Source organism: Megascapheus bottae, chromosome 19, assembly GCF_031878675.1.
Source record: "Megascapheus bottae isolate mThoBot1 chromosome 19, mThoBot2.hap1, whole genome shotgun sequence".
Lineage (NCBI taxonomy): Eukaryota > Metazoa > Chordata > Mammalia > Rodentia > Geomyidae > Megascapheus > Megascapheus bottae.
In genome coordinates this window covers 16,753,987-16,771,596 of record NC_143527.1, presented here as the reverse complement: position 1 = coordinate 16,771,596, position 17,610 = coordinate 16,753,987, and the positions used below count along the sequence as shown (strand labels likewise).

Here is a 17,610-nt window from a genome sequence, read left to right as displayed (position 1 = left end):
TTTCCCCTTGTGGTTTAAACCTCATGTGCCGGCATGATATACACAACTTTTCACACGGACTTCTATTACCATGTGTTTGGAAGGTGAATATATCACTCCTAGTTTTGTGATGGGGATGATGATGATGGTGGTGATGGTGATGATGGTGATGAGGGTGATGGGGATGATGGGGATGATGGGGTGGGGATAATGGGGATGATGGGGATGATGATGATGATGGGGATGACGTGGATGATGATGATGGGGATGACATGAATGATGATGATGGGGATGATGGGGATGGGGATGATGGGGATGATGGGGATGGGGACGATGGTGATGGCGTGGTTGTACAATGAGGTTACCATTCCATTTATCAGGTTATATGGACAGTGCAACTTCACGTTTCAATCCAAGGCTTCGGGAAGTGCAATGAGGGCGGAAGGCTAGTGCTCATCATGCTGCTGCTGACCTCTCCCTCAAAATCCAGGGCACTTTCCTTTTTTCCGACACGACCAGCGCTCACTGACAGGAGCAGTGGATGAAAGAGTCATCTCCACCCGGAATTACAGGAACACGTGCTTGAGCAAACCATTCCTGTCTGCAAAACGCGGACAAGTAAGCGCATAAGCGCATCCCCTTAGGCTGCAGCCACGTTGGCCATGGCAGGTCCCGCCCGCGCGTGGCAGCCCGCGGGGAAGCAGGCGTGCACCGGCGGGCCGGGCCGGACGCGGCCCTCCGGGGTGGGAACCATAGAGTGCGGACCTCCCGCGTCTCCTAGAGCGGCCGTGCGGGACGCAGCCGGCGGCGCACTTCCGGCCACGCGCGACGCCGCCCCGCGGACTGCCGGGCCTCGGAACGGGGCTGCTCCTCCCTCGGCTCCTGCCCGGGCCTCGGGGAGAGGGTGAGTGGAGCCGGGCGCTGGCGGGGGGCGGGCGCGCTTCCGCGGGACTCGCCAGTCGGCCGAGCCCGGACGCGGAGGAGCCAGGCCCGGGGCGTGAGGACTGTCCTGGCTCGCCGCCCGAGGCGAGCGCGACACGGCCTCCTCGGAGCCCGGGCTCGCCCGGGGCGGGAGGTCGGGGCCCGGCCTGGCCCGCCCCGCTTCCCTCCTTCTCCCTCCTCCTCCGGGCCACGGGCCTTCTCGCTCTAACATGGAGGACGGCAGCGTCCGTCCTCCCTGCGCCAGCGGGTGATTGCTGGGCTGACGCGCGAGCTCCGTGCAGCCTCCCCACCCGACAGCCACTCGAGCTCCCCGGGAACCTTCCAGGGCTGCAGCGCCCCAGCCACCGGGTGACTGAGTTAAGCACCTAGGACCGAGAATCGCGGGCCCCCGATGCAAACGACAGGACCGTGACCACGAATGTGCCCTTCGTAGACGGTCTGGAGAAAGCAACAGCTGGGTCTTGTTGATGGATGGTGGTTTGGTTTGGGTCGGTTTTAAATCCCTGAACACGGGGCCCTAACCTCATCTGGTTTGCTCATTTTTCAGTTGCTCTAGGTAGAACGGTGCCTGTTACAAAACATGCAACCCGTGATTTAATTTCTAATTACTTCCCAACCTGGTGGAAAAGGTTTATTATTTGATTTAAAAAAAAAAAACTTTTATTATGGAACTTTTCAAACCTATATGGTAAAAAAAAAAAATAGTATGTTGGAACTCCTAAATGCTCACCCTGACTTTAAAGTAAATCAGATGTGTGTCATTCCACAGGTGCTTGTTTATAAGACATGAAGTCATCACACATTACCCATCTGGTCAGCATTTACAGTCATGCCCATCAGCATTTACATTTGCCCAGTTGTCTCTTCCCTGTTTCTCCTCAGTTCGTCCAAATCAGGAGCCAGACAAGCTACATATACTGTGTTTGGATGATACTATTTTTCCTTGAATTTGTGTGGGAAAAAAAAAAACAAAACTATCTTGTGGTTTCCTACAGCCTAGATAATTGCTTTTTCCATCCCCGTGAATTCTTTTAATAAACAAATAGAGGCTTTCTCAGGGTCTGGTGGTTCTTTTTGCAAAGAAAAGCTCATATAGACTTACTGTGTATTTTGTTTAGCATCATCAGGTGTTAACATCTCTCTTAGTGGACCTTTTATGTATAAGGTGCTCTGACCTAATAATTAGAGAAAGGCATCAGATTAATACCTATAGAACAGTTATCACCTTTTTGGCAGTGCCTAATGAAATAATGGGTTTGGACATGATCACTATTAGATGGTACCATAAGAAAAGGACAAACAATGTTTTTCATTGAAGTACCTCCTACCACTTACACGTGTTCTTGGAGCAATAGGGGTAGTGTTGGGCTATCAGTGAATCAAGATTGCCCATGGTGAAGCACAATCGTTGAGTACATGACAGAAGAATCTGGTCTCTTCTGCGTACAGGACTAGTGAGTTTAGGTCTGCTTTATTCAAAGATTATAGTACTCCATTGGCCCTTCTCAAGTTCTTAAATCTTCATATTAGAATTACAGGGGAAGGGCCTACTTACCCCTTTTTAAGACGATCAAAACATTTCTGGTATGTTCTGGGGTGAGAATTGTTCTAGGATGGATGGAGCCTCATCACTGATGAGTTTTAAAAGCTCTCCAGGTAATTCTGATAGGCTCTAGTGTTCCCCATCACTGATCTTGCAATATGATTCTATTCTAGTATTCCTTCTGCATTTTTACTACTTTTTTTAAAAGGCTCAGTATTATACATTTTGTTTATTCCTCATTCTGTTTGTTTTCACTTCATCACTAGGGAAGCCTCAAAGCCTTTGCACTTTTTTTTTTTTTTTTTTGGCCAGTACTGGGCTTGAACTCAGGGCCTGAGCACTGTCCTTGAACATTCTCAAGGCTAGAGCTCTACCACTTGAGCCACAGCAACACTTCTGGCTTTTTCTGTGTAAGTGGTACCCAGGAATCGAGCCTGCGTCTAAGTGCATGCTAGGCAAGCACTCTACCACTAGGCCGGAAACTACTTAATTATTAGAGGATGTTGATTTTAGGGTGAAAATGGAGAGTAACCTCAGAGCTTGGGTTCAGGTTAAGATGTGCCATGTGATCCATGAGGAGTGTGTGTGGCAAAGTGTGTGGAAGCTGATTATTTCTCAAAATGGGAACAAAGACTTGGTGACACATAATTAGAAATGAGTGTTTGAACTGGTGGGGGCTCATACATCTAGTTCTAGCTGCTTGAGCAGTCATGATCAGAAGGATCACAATTCCAGGCCAAAACTTCATAGTAGACCCTTTCTCAGGCATCATACACACTTGTCAGCCCACATACAGCAGGAAGTATAAATAGGAAGATCATGATTCAGGCCCACTCAGGAAAAAAGTAAGACCTTATCTAAAAAAAAACCAGAACAAAGATTCTTTTAGAGAAAAGCATATTTGTCCTATGGCATGTTTAGGAAATGCTATATTACATAAAAAGGAAGTTAAATATTTCAAATAGAAACAAAGATTGAAAGATTAATAGTCCCTCTTCTCCCTGCTTCTTAATCATCCTAATCAGCCAAGAGACGTCCAGTGTTAACAATATGCTTTGTATCCATCCTTCGTATCAGTCCTGTCTTTCACATAAGTTGGGGCATTGTTAGGAAAATGAGAATACACCATAGCCAGCTGTAGCTTTTCTCACTGTTGCAAACTTGACTCTATATTAACTACAGGATAGTTAATTGTTAATAAAATAATACTAAGAATGTACAATAAATAACCATTCCTCTGTTGACATTTATTTAGATTACTCCTACATTTTAATGCACCTAAAATAATAACATTATTGTATGTAGACCCTTTATTCCTGCAAAGCAGCCTGGACACTGTCCCTGAGCTCTTCAACTCAAGACTACTACCCTACCCTGAGCCAAGCCCCACTTCCCATTTTCTAGAGGTTAATTGGAGAAAAGAGTCTCGGGTCCTTTTGTGGTTGGGCTGGCTTTGAACCTTGATCTTCAGATATCAGCCTCCTGAGTAGCTAGGATTACAGGTGTGAGCGAGCCACCATGCCATGGCTATATCATTTTTTTTTTTAATGCTGTAATAGGGCTTGAACTTAGATCCTCATGTGAGGATGACATTTTTGCTCTAGGCCATTTGCACTTGAGCCATTCCTCTTGTTCTGACTTTTGTTAAAGATCAGAGTCTCACAAATTTGTCTGTTCTCTCCCCAGGGTGGTTCTAAATCTCAGTACTCTGATTTCAGCATTCAGAATAGCTAGGATTATAGGTGTGAGCCACCTGGCAATTTTTTTGTTTTTTGAATGCCTTTGCATAAACTTTTTTTTTTTTTTTTTGGTCCAAGACTGGGATTTAAATCGGTACCTGAAGCATTTGCTCATTGGCTAGCACTCTGAGCCACATCTCTGGCCCCTTTTACATAAACTTTTTTTTTTTTTTTTTTTTTTTTTTTTGCCAATCCTAGGGCTTGAGCTCAGGGCCTGAGCACTGTCTTTGGGCTTTCTTAAGGTTAACGCTCTACCAGTTGAGCCACAGCATCATTTCTGGCTTTTTTCTGTGTATGTGGTACCAAGGAATTGAACCCGAGTCTTTGTACAAGCTAGGCAAACACTCTACCACTAGGCCAAACTCCCGGCCCCTACCTAAACTTTTTAAGGAGCACTAGCCCCTTGTCATAAGGAATACAAGTAATTTTTCCAGCTATTATATTTTGTGTCTGTATGTCAATACTAGAACTTGAATTCTGGGCCTTCTGCATTTGCTTGGCTGTTTCACTCAAGGCTGGTAGTCTACCACTTGGGGCACAACTCTGTTGGCTTTTTGCTAATTAGAGACTTAAAAAAAAAATCTCAGGACCCGGAGTTTGGCCTAGTGGTAGAGTGCTTGCCTAGCATGCATGAAGACCCGGGTTCGATTCCTTGGTATCACATGCATAGAAAAAAGCCAGTGGTGCTGTGGCTCAAGTGGTAGAACTCTAGCTTTGAGAAAGCCCAAGCCCAAGACTGGCAAAAAAAAAAAAAATCTCACTGACTTTTCTGCTCAGGCTGGCTTTGACCCTTGATCCTCAGATCTCAGCCTCCAGAATAGGTAGGGTTTCAGGTATGAGCCACCAATGCCTTGCCCACTGATATGTTTTTGTCCTTCGACTTTTATGAGTTTTCTGATATGTAAATGTCCCATTTGTCTTTAGAAAGGTTTTCCCATCTCCAATATATAGTGTGTGTGTGTGTGTGTGTGTGTATATATATATATATATGTATACTATAGATAAAGGTACTCTATGGTGTATTAGTATATATACTAAATATGATATATTAATAGTATATGTGTATAATGTTATATATTATACATAATATATAATATATAACATAATGTGTATATAATATATATACTATATAGCACATATAATGTGTGTGTATATATATTTATATACATATATATATTCTGATTTTTCCCCTCAATGCTGAGAATAGAACCCAGGGCCTTGTGAATGCTGGGAAAGTCCTCTATCACTGAGTGACATGGCTAACACCTTGCATTAGTAGGGTTAATTTTTTAGCTGACAAGCCAATATCAACGCACTAATTAAAACTTACTTCATTCTTTGTGTTGTACACCGATAACCAATGTGTAGTGATGTGTACTGATTCCATATTGTACAAAGTGATTTTGCTGCTTGAAAACCTGTTTACCACCTATTTGGTCTTCTCTCTATCCTCTATATCACTGGCAAATACTGATCTAAAAACTGTCTCCATAGTTTGCCTTTCTAAGAATGTCTAACAGTTGGAATTCAAGTATAGTTTGCAGTGCACTCATGGCTTTGAGCATGTCAGATAAGTGCTTTACTACTAACATAAATCCCCAGCTTCTCAGCTGTAGGACTTTGCCTTTTTCCAGTACTGGGTTTGGACTAAAAGCCTCTTAATGCTCAGTTTGCTTGCTTAGCTAGTGCTTTACCCCTTGGCCAATGACTCCAGCCCAGCTTTTGATCGATTATTTTGAAGATAGAGTCTCACAGACTCTTCTTTCTTGTCTAGCTTTGAACTTTGAGCTACAAGATCTCAGTGTCTTGAGTAAGGAGTAAGAATTACAGGCCTTAGCCACTCGTACCCACTGTAATTTTTAGTGGATTGGATTTAGCTGTTTCTGTTTCTATAGGTGCATGTGAGCACGTATATAAAACATAGTGGCATACAGTTTTAGCTTTAGTTAGGTTTGGGGGACAGCCTGATGGTTGAATACTTTCTTAGCATATGTGAAGCACTAGGTTCAAACCCTAATGCCTTTTTAAAGTTAAAACTGAAAAATAAGATTTGAGTGGTGGGACATATACATGTTCAGCAGGTACAAGGCAGTAGAGCCAGTCCTCAGCACCAAAATAAATAAATAGATAACAGCAAATTTTGAGCAACTTACTTTTGCTGAAGTGACTTGAAATAATCCCCAGTGTTGTTTCTGTTTCAGGGTGGAAGATGTCCATGGATGTGACATTTCTTGGGACTGGAGCAGCATATCCATCCCCAACCCGGGGTGCCTCTGCTGTGGTCCTTCGCTGTGAGGGCGAGTGCTGGCTCTTTGACTGTGGGGAGGGAACACAGACACAGCTTATGAAAAGCCAGCTTAAAGCAGGTCAGTGCACATTCCCATGATTAGTGTTTGTTCTGCCCCCTTTTCTTGGCTATCCATAGACCTGGTGTTCAAAAACAGCCACAACAGTAGCATCCTTCTTCAGTGCAAGGGTCTTTGAAGGACCTCAGGAATCTAGCGGTCCCTACTGAACTTCGTGGGATTCTTTATTTGGTTTTCACTCTTCTGGTAGGTATTGAGAACACAGGTTTAAATAGGTTTGGGGAGTGGCAGATGGGATGGGATATATTAGACCTAGTAAGTGGACACTGCCCTAGCCAGGTAGAATTACATGTATTTATTTCTACCAGGTGATAGTTGTCATGGTCAAAAGAAAAAGCAGTAGGTATTCAGAGAGAGACCCTCTTTTCTACTTGGGTTCATCAGAGAAGTTACCTGTGAGTTGTACAGGAAGGGGCAAAGATAGCATTTCTATATGCCTAAATGCCATATTTTTAAGTTTTAAGTTGCCTTTTCCAGGCTTCAGTTGCTTTAAGTTAGCCTGTTTTATTTTCCCTGAACAACAGTACTTCCTTAATGAAGTACTTGAAGGAATATCTCTTGTATTTGCTGGAAGCTGTACCTCATTTTCCCTACAATATCTGGTTTCACTACTACTTGAGTCACAACACCACTTCTGGTTTTCTGGTGTTTAAGTGGAGATAATCCCTGCCCTGGCTAGCTTTGAATTGTGGACTTCATCCTCCTAAAGAGCTAGGATTACAAGTGGAAGACATCAGTACTGGGGTTCAACAATTCTTAAAGATTAGAAAGTATAATAGCAAAGGGTCAAGAAATACCCAAAACACAGATTATCAGGAAGAAATGCAATGAAAAAAGAGGACGATGAAAAGCCAGACCATTCAAAGCCTCACTGCATGATAGCATGTGAATTGAGATGTGACTTTTACCACAAGAGTTCCAGATTCATCTGTGGAGAACATCTGTCTTCTAAGGTAACCCTACCAAATACAAACAGGGGTATGGTTACTGTGAAGGATCACAGACTCAAAGCAATTGGGATAGTATGGCTTATGCAGACCCATGGCACTGAGTAGTTGGTCAGAGTCCCTTCCTCTGAAAATAATGTGAGGTTGATCTATTGCATTTATTATTGTAATGATTGGACCATTCATAATGTGATCCTCACTGGATGCCTCGATGAAATTCATTTAGCTAGCTATCTTCAAATGCAAATATTAGGAAGACACCTGTTCTTCAATTGCTGTATCTCCAAATTTGTTGATTCTTTCATTCACCTGCTCAAAGAAGTTGTTTGACAACTGGCAAGCACTGCCACTCCAATTCTGAGAACATTACAAGGGCTTCATTCTTCCTTTCTTCTGTTCTTGTCTCTTGTTGGCTTGTGATGGTCCAGCAGCTTGAACTCCAGGTCCGAGCACTATCCCTGAGCTGTTTTTGCTCAAGGCTAATCCTCTAGCATTTGAGCCACAGCATTGCTTTTGAGCCACAGCATTACATTTGGCCTTTTTGCTGGCTAATTGCCAATCTCTGTTTCACAGGTGTTCCTGCCTACGCTGGCTTTGAACATCAGTTCTCAGATCTTAGCCTCTTGAATAGCTAGGAATACAGGGCTGAGCCACCTATACTCCACATCTAGGCTTTTTTTTTTTAATGCTCCACATCTAGGCTTTTTTTTGTTGTTGTTGTTGTTATTGTTAAATATAATCAAGCTATCAACATTAACAATCACGCTACCTTTGCTCTAGCCCTCCATCTCTAAGATTTAAATTAAGTTAGGAGGTTGAAAGAAAGACTAGCACATACTATTCAGGCTGAAGAGCCAAGGGCCAAGGTAGCCTGTTTCTTTTCTTTTTTTTTTTTTTTTCCTTTGCCAGTCCTGGGCTTGAGCTCAGGCCCTGAGCACTGTTCTTGAACTTTCTCAAGCTAGAGCTCTACCACTTGAGCCTCAGCACCACTTCCAGCTTTTCTCTATGTATGTGGTACCAAGGAATCGAACCCGGGTCTTTGTGCATGCTAGGCAAGCACTCTACCACTAGGCTAAATTCCTGGCCCCCAGCCTGTTTCTTTTCAACTGAACCTTTCTGCTAAAGGTCTATCACAGACCTTTCCCTGTGGCATGAAAATGCCTGCATTGTTATTTTCAGAGGATATTTAGCATCCCGCTACTATGTGGGCAATAAGTTTCCCCATATCTCCTTTGTTCCCAAGGGAAAGGGAACACATGTGTTTTTCTTTCTTCCTTCGATCCTTCCTCATACCTTTGATAACTGTGGTTGTTCTTCATTCTTTCTGAAATCAGGTTTCTTGGAAAAATGAAGTGTTTGTCTTTTCTGAGACTGTGATAACTGTGGGAAGCAATTTTTTCACTTACTTCATTTCCTCTTGTGTGTTAGGTTCCCAGACTGTTTTGGTGTTCAGCTTTGGCTTTGTTTTGGAGTAGATAGGGAGAAGGTCCAGAAAGTGTAGGATGTTGGTTTTGAGGCCAATATGTGATCTGAATTCAGCAGCTGTTGTAGTCCTGTTATTTGCAGAGACCTTGAGTCACATTTGGAGGTGGTTTGAACAGAGGGAGGGAGGAAATGAAAAGATTCTCAGATTCAAAAAGAATCCCACAAGTTGACAAATAAAAAAATCAGCAAAAACAAAGACTAAAATGAGAAAAGGAATATATTAAGGAAACTTTTAGAATGAGAGAGCATGTCATGGGGGGTTCTCAAGGTCCCAAGTCAACCTCTGTCTAATTCTTTGTTTTTTGCCCCTATCCACTGGACATTCCTTTAAGAACAACTGCTGTCTTAGGTTGAATCATGTTGAGTAAACTGTCCTGTTCTTTATGGTCTTGATAAACTGCTCCCATACTTTGATGGCATCAAATACTTAAAATAGGCAGTTTACTGGAAGTGTGGTAGTTGTGATTGTTACAAAATGCCTGTGGTACAGCTTAGAATGCTGATGTGGCAACCTGCCATATACATGCAGTATAGATTCACTTTACCATTGGCTAATTCATGTCATAACCCAGGCCACTGGGTATGAAAAGGCTGGTGTATTTAGACTGCAGGTAAGAGATGAGTGGACCAAAGTGTCCTTACCTAGTACTCTGGAGGATCTGCCCCCAGTCTGCATCTGGCATGTATTGCTTGCCTCCTCCCTGTTTGTCATCCATTCCACTATTGCCTTTCTTTCTCTTCCTCCCCTTTTGTCCTTTATTCTCCCCTGACAGACTCTAACTTGGTTAGTTAATCGCCGTCCAGTGAAGAATCCCTAAAAGGAAGTTTGGGAGTTCAGGCCATGGTACAATCAAGCAGAGTCCATGGGACATTTTGTTTGCTGTTTCTTAGAGAGAGCAGTAGTAGGAGGTATAACTGCCAGAAGCTTTTGATAGTTGTTCCATCAGCAAGGTGAAAGGGCTTGAACTCAGAGCCTGGGCACTGTCCCTGAGCACTTTTACTCAAGGACAGTGCTCTGCCACTTGAGCCACAGCATCACTTCCAACTTTTTCTATGTATATGGCGGCAAGGAATCAAACCAAGGACTCCATGGACAGTAGGCAAACTCTCTATCCCTAGGCTACACTCCCTGCCCCCTAGGTATTTTGTACTTTCGTATTTCACTTTTTGTGTTTGTGGGCAGAGCCTAGGTGATGTCCCTCAGATTCTTTCTACTCACAGCTAGTGCTTCACTGGAGCCACAGTTCCACTTTCAGTTTGCTTATTTGTTTGTTTTTTAAGTATTTTATTGGAGTCTCATGGACTTTCCTGCCTGGATTGGCTGTGAACGATGATCCTCAGATCTTAGTCTTTGGAATAGCTAAGATTACAGGCATGAGCCACCGGTACCTAGCTAATATCTCTTTTTTAAGTGAAAGAACATGTCAGAAATATTGGGAAAACTGTAAAGTGATGTATTTTAAAAGTGTTTTATGAAAATGTTATTTCTTACATAAGACTATCATGTGAAATTAAGCCTGTCTCTTGCTTCTGGAATTACGCAGCAGAATATAAAATAATAAGCTTACATGTGAAGTAATGCACCTTCTATCTGGTAAATATAATGTAACCCTTCTATTAATGACAATAAAAATATATGAAAATAAATAAATAAAATAATAAGCTCATGGTGGTATATAGAACTTTATATATTCACAAAAACATGAGAAGGGGTATCAAAGTTCAAGAAGTATCATACCCACTACCTGATGAATGTAACTGTAAACCCTCTATACATTATCCCGACAATACAATTTTTAAAAATGAACTTAATATACTCACTGTTCTACTTTTATATTCGTTGCTAAGGCTTGTTTCAAATAGCTTTGTCTCTTTTCACTTCTGAAAACTTCCTCTTTTTATCTCTATTGAAAGGGAGAATCACCAAGATCTTTATTACACACCTCCATGGAGACCACTTTTTTGGCCTTCCTGGCCTCCTCTGCACAATCAGCCTGCAGAGTGGCTCCACCGTCTCCAAGCAGCCTATTGAAATCTATGGCCCTGTAGGGCTTCGGGACTTCATTTCTCGCACCATGGAGCTTTCTCACACCGAGCTGGTCTTTCCATATGTGGTCCATGAGCTGGTACCAACAGCAGATCAGTGTCCTGAAGAAGAACTGAAAGAATTTCCATATGTGGATAAAGCAGACAGTTCTCCCAAAGAAGGACAAGGAAGAACTATTCTGATAGACTCGGAAGAGAACTCCTACCTTCTGATTGATGATGAACAGTTTGTTGTAAAAGCATTCCGCCTCTTCCACAGAATTCCCTCCTTCGGGTTTTCAGTTGTGGAAAAGAAACGCCCTGGTAAACTCAATGCACAGAAGCTAAAAGACCTTGGTAAGCGTTTTTAACCCTCATCAGTTGGGCTGTTTTAAATTAAGCCATTAGTAAAGTCGTAGTAACTTTCCTTTATTTCAGGCTTAAAACTGTCCATTCATGTACTTCTTTTGCCTAAAGTTTGCTTTTCAAGGGAAATCCTAGGGGCCAAAGATGCTATTTGGAACCAAAGCCAACTAACTGTGTTTTGAATCTTTCTCACTTCAGCTTCTTAGATTCACTGTCTTGATCAGCAAGGTGATTTGGAGGTAGGGATGAAGTGATGGTGATAGTTTTAAATGTAGGATTTATCTTTAAAGGATTTTGTTGACCTGCTATAGATTGAACCTAGATCATCCCACATGCTAGTCTGCCATTGAGCTATACTTTCAACCTTCATGTCTTCCTATGGAAAACTTTTTCTTTTTTTTTTTGCCAGTCTTGGAGCTTGAACTCAGGGCCTGGGCACTGTCCTTTGACACTTTTGCTTAAGGCTAGCACTCTGCCTCTTGAGCCACAGCGCCACTTCCAGTTTTATCTGTGTACATGGTACCGAGGAATCAAACCTGGGGCTTTGTGCATGCTAGGCAAGCACTCTACCTCTAGGCTACACTCCTGAGCCCTGGGAGATTTTTTTGTTATAAAGGTGATCTACAGAGGGATTACATTTACATAAGTCAGGTAAGGAGTATATTTCTTTTTCTTCTTCTTTTTTTTTTTTTTTTTGGTAGGTCATAGGGCTTGAACACTGGGCCTGGGCATTGTCCCTGAGCTCTTCAGATCAAGGCTAGCACTCTACCACTTGAGCCACAGCACCACTTCTGGTTTTCTGCTGGTTAATTGGAGATAAGAGTCTTACAGACTCTTGGCCTGGGCTGGCTTTGAACCATGTCTGAGAAGCTAGGATTACAGGTGTGAGCCAACGGCCCCTGGCAAGAGTATATTTTTTTTGGACAGGGTCACCCTCTCCCTCACTCTCTCCCAGTTTTTCCCTCCCACAGCCCTTCCCCCAAGTTGTATAGTTTGTTTTCAACAGTTTCCAGTGAGTACCACTGATGCATTTGTTTACCCTTTGTCCCTCCATTTCTATGCCGCCTCTTACACTCCCAAAGACATATGAACTAACATATACAGCAAAAAGGGAAGAAAATAAAAACAGCAAAAAAAAAGAGAAAAAAATTCTCTTTTCATTTCCTAGAGTTCATTGTGATACAGGTTTTGTTTTTTTGAGATAGTCTTGCTATATAGCCCAAGCTGGCCTCCAGCTTACTATCCTCCTGTCTCAGCCTCCCTAGGCTAGGATTATAAGTGTGTACCATCAGGCAGAGACTTAAGGTATGTTTTCAGTGACATCATTAGTTTTTGCTGCAAGGGCTTTTTGCTTCCCATTACAACTGCAGCTAACTACATTCAAGGTTTTTCTCCCTCCCATCTTCTTTCCTACTCATTCAAATTAATTTGGTTTTCAGAACACAGCATTTCAACTAATTTTACCTATAGTTGAATATACAATCTAATCCAGTGGATAAAAAGCACAGAGATGGGCCCAGGCCTCTAAGAGGTATCATACAACTGTGCACGAGGGGTCCTCAGCCCCTCTCAGGAATGGAACAGGCATCCCATTTCCAGCATCACTGCTCCCCTTGGCAGGGGATGGCTGTAGCTATAAAAGAAAGCATGAATTGCTTTTATGTTTCTGTATGTAACCTGTTGTCCTACCAAGATGCTATATATTATTGCCTTAGGACAAAGGTGTTTTATTATCTGAAAGCTTGTGGAAATTCTATTCTATTTGGGAAGTTTAAACAGGATCTATATGGAATCAGTGATCATGTCATACTTGTTTGAAAGTACTGTCCAAGCCAAGTACTGTTCAAGCCAGTCCTGGGGCTTGAACTCAGGGCATGGGCACTGTCCTTGGGCTTTCTTAAGCCTAGATTACTGCCACTTGGACCACACAGTATCACTTCTGGCTTGTTCTATGTATGTGGTACTGAGAAATTGAACCAGGTCTTTTTGCATGCTAGGCAAGCATTTTACCACTAAGCCAAATTCTAGGCCCATGATCAGATATTTTTTTTTTTTTTTTTTTTTTTTTTGCCAGTCCTAGGCTTGAGCTCAGGGCCTGAACACTGGCCTTGGACTTTCTCAAGGCTAGAGCTCTACCACTTGAGCCTCAGCACCACTTCCGGCTTTTTTCTATGTATGTGGTACCGAGGAATCGAACCCGGGTCTTCATGCATGCTAGGCAAGCACTTTAACCACTAGGCCAAACTCCCGGCCCCCCATGATCAGATATTTTAAAGTAAGATTTAGGTCCAGCTTCATAAATATGGAGTTGCCTCTACCCACCAGTCACATGTGATTGCCAAAAATGCTTCTTAATCTTGAAATCCCAACAGTCTTCTCTACCAAATTTCTTAATAAAGTATTTCATAGGTACTTGTGTTGCCTATGTCTTGATTGTTATTATTTAGATGTATTCTTTAATTTTACCAATAGATGAACTTATTGAATAAAGTAGCTTCAGAAACTGTCACTGCCATGCAGAGTTTGTGTCTTGGATATAGTAAGGTTTTAAGATTTTAGAGCTTATATGTCACTTGACTGCACAGAGAAATGTAAAGCCATTATTAAAATCACTAACCAACACTATAAATATCTCAATTATTCACAAGTAGCAAGACATGTGTAACAAACAGTTGTAAAGGGAATCATGCATTTTTGTTTTCTATTTGCTGCACTGTCAAAATATACTCTTTTTAAAATTTTTTTCATATATTTTTATTGTAATTAATAGAAGGGTTACATTATGTTCACCAGATAGAAGTTGTATTACTTCACAAACATTGATACCCTTTCTCATCTCTTGGTCCCCATTTCCCTTCCCCCATCCCTGCCCCTCATCTTCTTTTCCCCCTTCCCTATCTTATTTCAAATACCCAAATAAATATATCTGATACAATATATCAGATAACAAGGTAAGATACTGTAACAATATGAGATAACCAAGGGACAGCAAAAGAGATGAGAGATAACATAGTACATTAAGGACAACAATCACTCCTTATATGGCTTTTCCAGTGGCACAATTGCTTAGCGCAGTACTTAGAAGAAAATATACTCATAAAAGTCATCAGTTCCTTACGTATGATGTAATGTTATCTGCTTTCATCATTAGGTGTTCCACCAGGCCCTGCCTATGGAAAGCTGAAAAATGGAATTTCTGTGGTTCTGGAAAATGGGGTCACTATTTCTCCTCAAGATGTGTTAAAAAAGCCTATTGTTGGGAGAAAAATCTGCATATTGGGTGACTGTTGTGGGGTTGTGGGTGATGGAGGCATGAATCTGTGCTTAGAAGCAGACTTGCTGATTCACGAGGCGACCCTGGACGATGCCCAGATGGACAAGGCAAAGGAGCACGGCCACAGCACACCCCAGATGGCAGCAACGTTTGCAAAGCTGTGCCGGGCAAAGAGACTGGTTCTGACTCACTTCAGTCAGAGGTATAAACCAGTTGCTTTGGCCAGAGAAGGAGAAACAGATGGCATTACAGAGCTGAAGAAGCAAGCAGAGTCAGTATTAGGTCTCCAAGAAGTAACTCTAGCTGAAGATTTTATGGTGATTGGCATTCCAATCAAGAAATGAAACCAGTGTTCCTACATGTATGTTGCTATGTCTGTGAATATGTTACCAACCTGCAGTCCAGATTTTTGGTTTGTTGTTGTTGTTTTGGTCTGAGTATCTGAGTCCTAATAATCCTAACAGGATTGAGCTGTATTGCTCAACTGATTCAGTAAGAAGAGGAAGCAATTTTTTTTGCCAGTCCCCGGGCTTGAGCTCAGGGCCTCAGTGCTATCCTTGGGCTTTGTCAAGGCTAGAGATCTACCACTTGAGCCATAGCACCAGCTCTGGGTTTTTCTATGTATGTGGTACTGCAGAATTGAACTCACATCTTCATGCATGCTAGATAAGCACTGTACCACTAGGCCAAACTCCCAGCCCCGATTTTATTTTATTTTTAAAAATTTTCTGTGGGTCATGGGGCTTGAACTCTGCCTGGGCATTGCCCCTGAGCTCTTCCACTCTACCCTGGAGCCAAGCTGTACTTTCCGTTTTCTAGAGGTTAATTGGAGATGAGTCTCAGATCCTTTTGTGCCGGGTTGGCCTTGAACCTTGATGGTCAGATCTCAGCCTCCTGAGTAGCTAAGATTACAGGTGGGAGCCACCATGCTTTGTGATTTTTTTTTTAAGAATAAATCATATTTAAGAGCTGAAAAAAATGTAGCATCCTTCTTAAAGTGCAAATTTGACAAAGTGATAGATTTTTACTTCTCACTTTGTGGCTAATGTCACAGATAGCAGCTAGTATTCCTTACAGTCCTGGGCTTAGCTTCTGCCTAGCTTTATTTTAGTATTGGCCATGTGTCCAGGACCTGGCCCTCTTGTCTAAAAATGATATTTTGGTGGTTTGTGTTAAATCTGTCAGTATAACGAAAGCAGAGAGAAAAGTGTAATGAGATACTGTACATTCAATAACGCCAGTCAGTAGTTTGACAATGGCTTTGCTGGAATACTGAATACACAATTGAGTTAATGCTTATCGTAGTATTTTTGTGAACTTTCTGGTTGTTCTTAACCCCTGTTTCTCAGGTGAGTGGTGCCTTTAGGAATCTGGCAGCAGTGGAGGTGTTTCCTGGTCATAGTGACCAAGGGATGGAGGTGGTGCACTATTGGTGTTCAGTCAGCAGGGATAGCCCTGATCCTAGCTAACAGTAGAGATTTAGCTTGGCCAAAATTGCAAAGCGCAGGCCTGTTGAGATCTTCAAATTAAAGGTTACACCCTCATTGTGATTATACTTTACCAAAGTTAGTGACATAATGAGTTAAATTACTAGATAATTCAAATTCTACAATGGATTTTAAAGAGTGGATACTTGAGAATTGAAATGCGATAGCAAAAGTCTCTAAGATATGAGTTATCAAGTGAAGTTTATGAATGTGAAGGTAAAAAGTTGTTCAAACAGGCTTAATTACACCTCTGTTTAAAGATTCTTTATTTTCTCTTCTTTTAACTGTTGTTTCTCAGTATTTCCCAAAATGTGTTCTCTGGAAAGCTAGCATAGCATGCTGATGCACTCAGAAGGCTCTGTCCTCACATTAGTTTGGGAAAGTGTTGATGCTGTGTGTCCCTTCCGCCCAACCCCTGCCCCCGCCAGGATGGGGCTAGTGCCAGCAACATTTTAAAAAATGGTAGTTCTTGTAATGATTAAGAAACTGGCTTTGGTATCAGAAATACTTGACTCTAGAGTCTGTACTTTATATGGTACCTCTCTGAAGTTTGGAGCAGTTGACTCCTCACTCTTAGTTCCTTCAGTTCACTTATCTCTAAAATTGGAAAAATAATAAAACCAACTTCACAACCTATTGTGAAGATTAATGAGGGTATGTACAAGGAGCACAGCATGTTGTGTAAGGGTTAAAGGAGCCTTGCAGTACAGAGGCAACCAGCTCTTGACTCCTTTTCTTACTCCTACTACTAACACACAAGAATCTAGACATTAGACTTCATGGCACTGTGCACACTCTTAAATTCTTTTCATGACTAGGGTTTCTTTGATCAGAATTTCTGATTTCTTCTAGTTGTGGAGACTGTGCAGCAGTGATAGTCAGATAATTCAGTTTGCTTAAGTTCTCAGTCACAGTGATATGACCTCCAAAGTGGTTAGATTCTCACTCTAAAGTGACTCTCACCCCTAGCGTGCCTAAGCTTGACCAGACTTAAAGTATGTCTAAGTTTCCAAACTTAATTTAAATAAGCATTAACTAATACCTACTATGTGCCCAAACATGTACAAGAGGAAATGGCTAGGACTATTTTTTTTTCTATTCATGGAGTTCAAAAGGACCATGGTCACCTCACATTCTCAGACTTGTCCATCCAGTCAGGTTTTTTTTTTTTGGGGGGGGGGTGTTTGTGCCAGTCACGGGCCTGAACTCAGGGCCTCAGTGTTTTCCTTGAATTCTACCACGTGAGCTACAGCCACACTTCAGGTTTTTTCTAGGTATGTAGTACCAAGGAATTGAACCTAGGCCTTCATGCATGCTAAGCAAATACTCTACCACTAGGCCAAAATCCTAGCCAGAAATGGTTTTTGAATGAAGTGAGAGGGGACCACATACGCACACTGCAGTGAGTAATGCAGTGTTCTTTGCATTACTGTACTTGTCAAAACTTTGAACCACCT

At 42.1% G+C, this 17,610-nt stretch overlaps 1 protein-coding gene across 1 annotated transcript; it reads left to right on the top strand.

Moving 5' to 3' along the window:
* Nucleotides 1-822: 822 nt before the first annotated feature.
* Nucleotides 823-15,611, top strand: Elac1 (elaC ribonuclease Z 1). Its single transcript, XM_090353080.1, has 4 exons — nt 823-883; nt 6,405-6,569; nt 10,916-11,383; nt 14,544-15,611. Exons 2-4 carry the CDS (start codon nt 6,413-6,415, stop codon nt 15,008-15,010), a joined length of 1,092 nt encoding a protein of 363 aa, XP_090209206.1. The 5' UTR covers nt 823-883; nt 6,405-6,412; the 3' UTR covers nt 15,011-15,611.
* The last annotated feature ends 1,999 nt before the right edge of the window (nt 15,612-17,610 follow it).

Excerpts from the sequence above, each read along its gene's own strand:
- Elac1 (XM_090353080.1), top strand. The coding sequence starts at position 6,413 with ATGTCCATGGATGTGACATTTCTTGGGACTGGAGCAGCATATCCATCC. Across the intron at positions 6,570-10,915 it reads GAAAAGCCAGCTTAAAGCAG|GGAGAATCACCAAGATCTTT; the intron begins GTCAGTGCACAT and ends CTCTATTGAAAG. Across the intron at positions 11,384-14,543 it reads ACAGAAGCTAAAAGACCTTG|GTGTTCCACCAGGCCCTGCC; the intron begins GTAAGCGTTTTT and ends TTTCATCATTAG.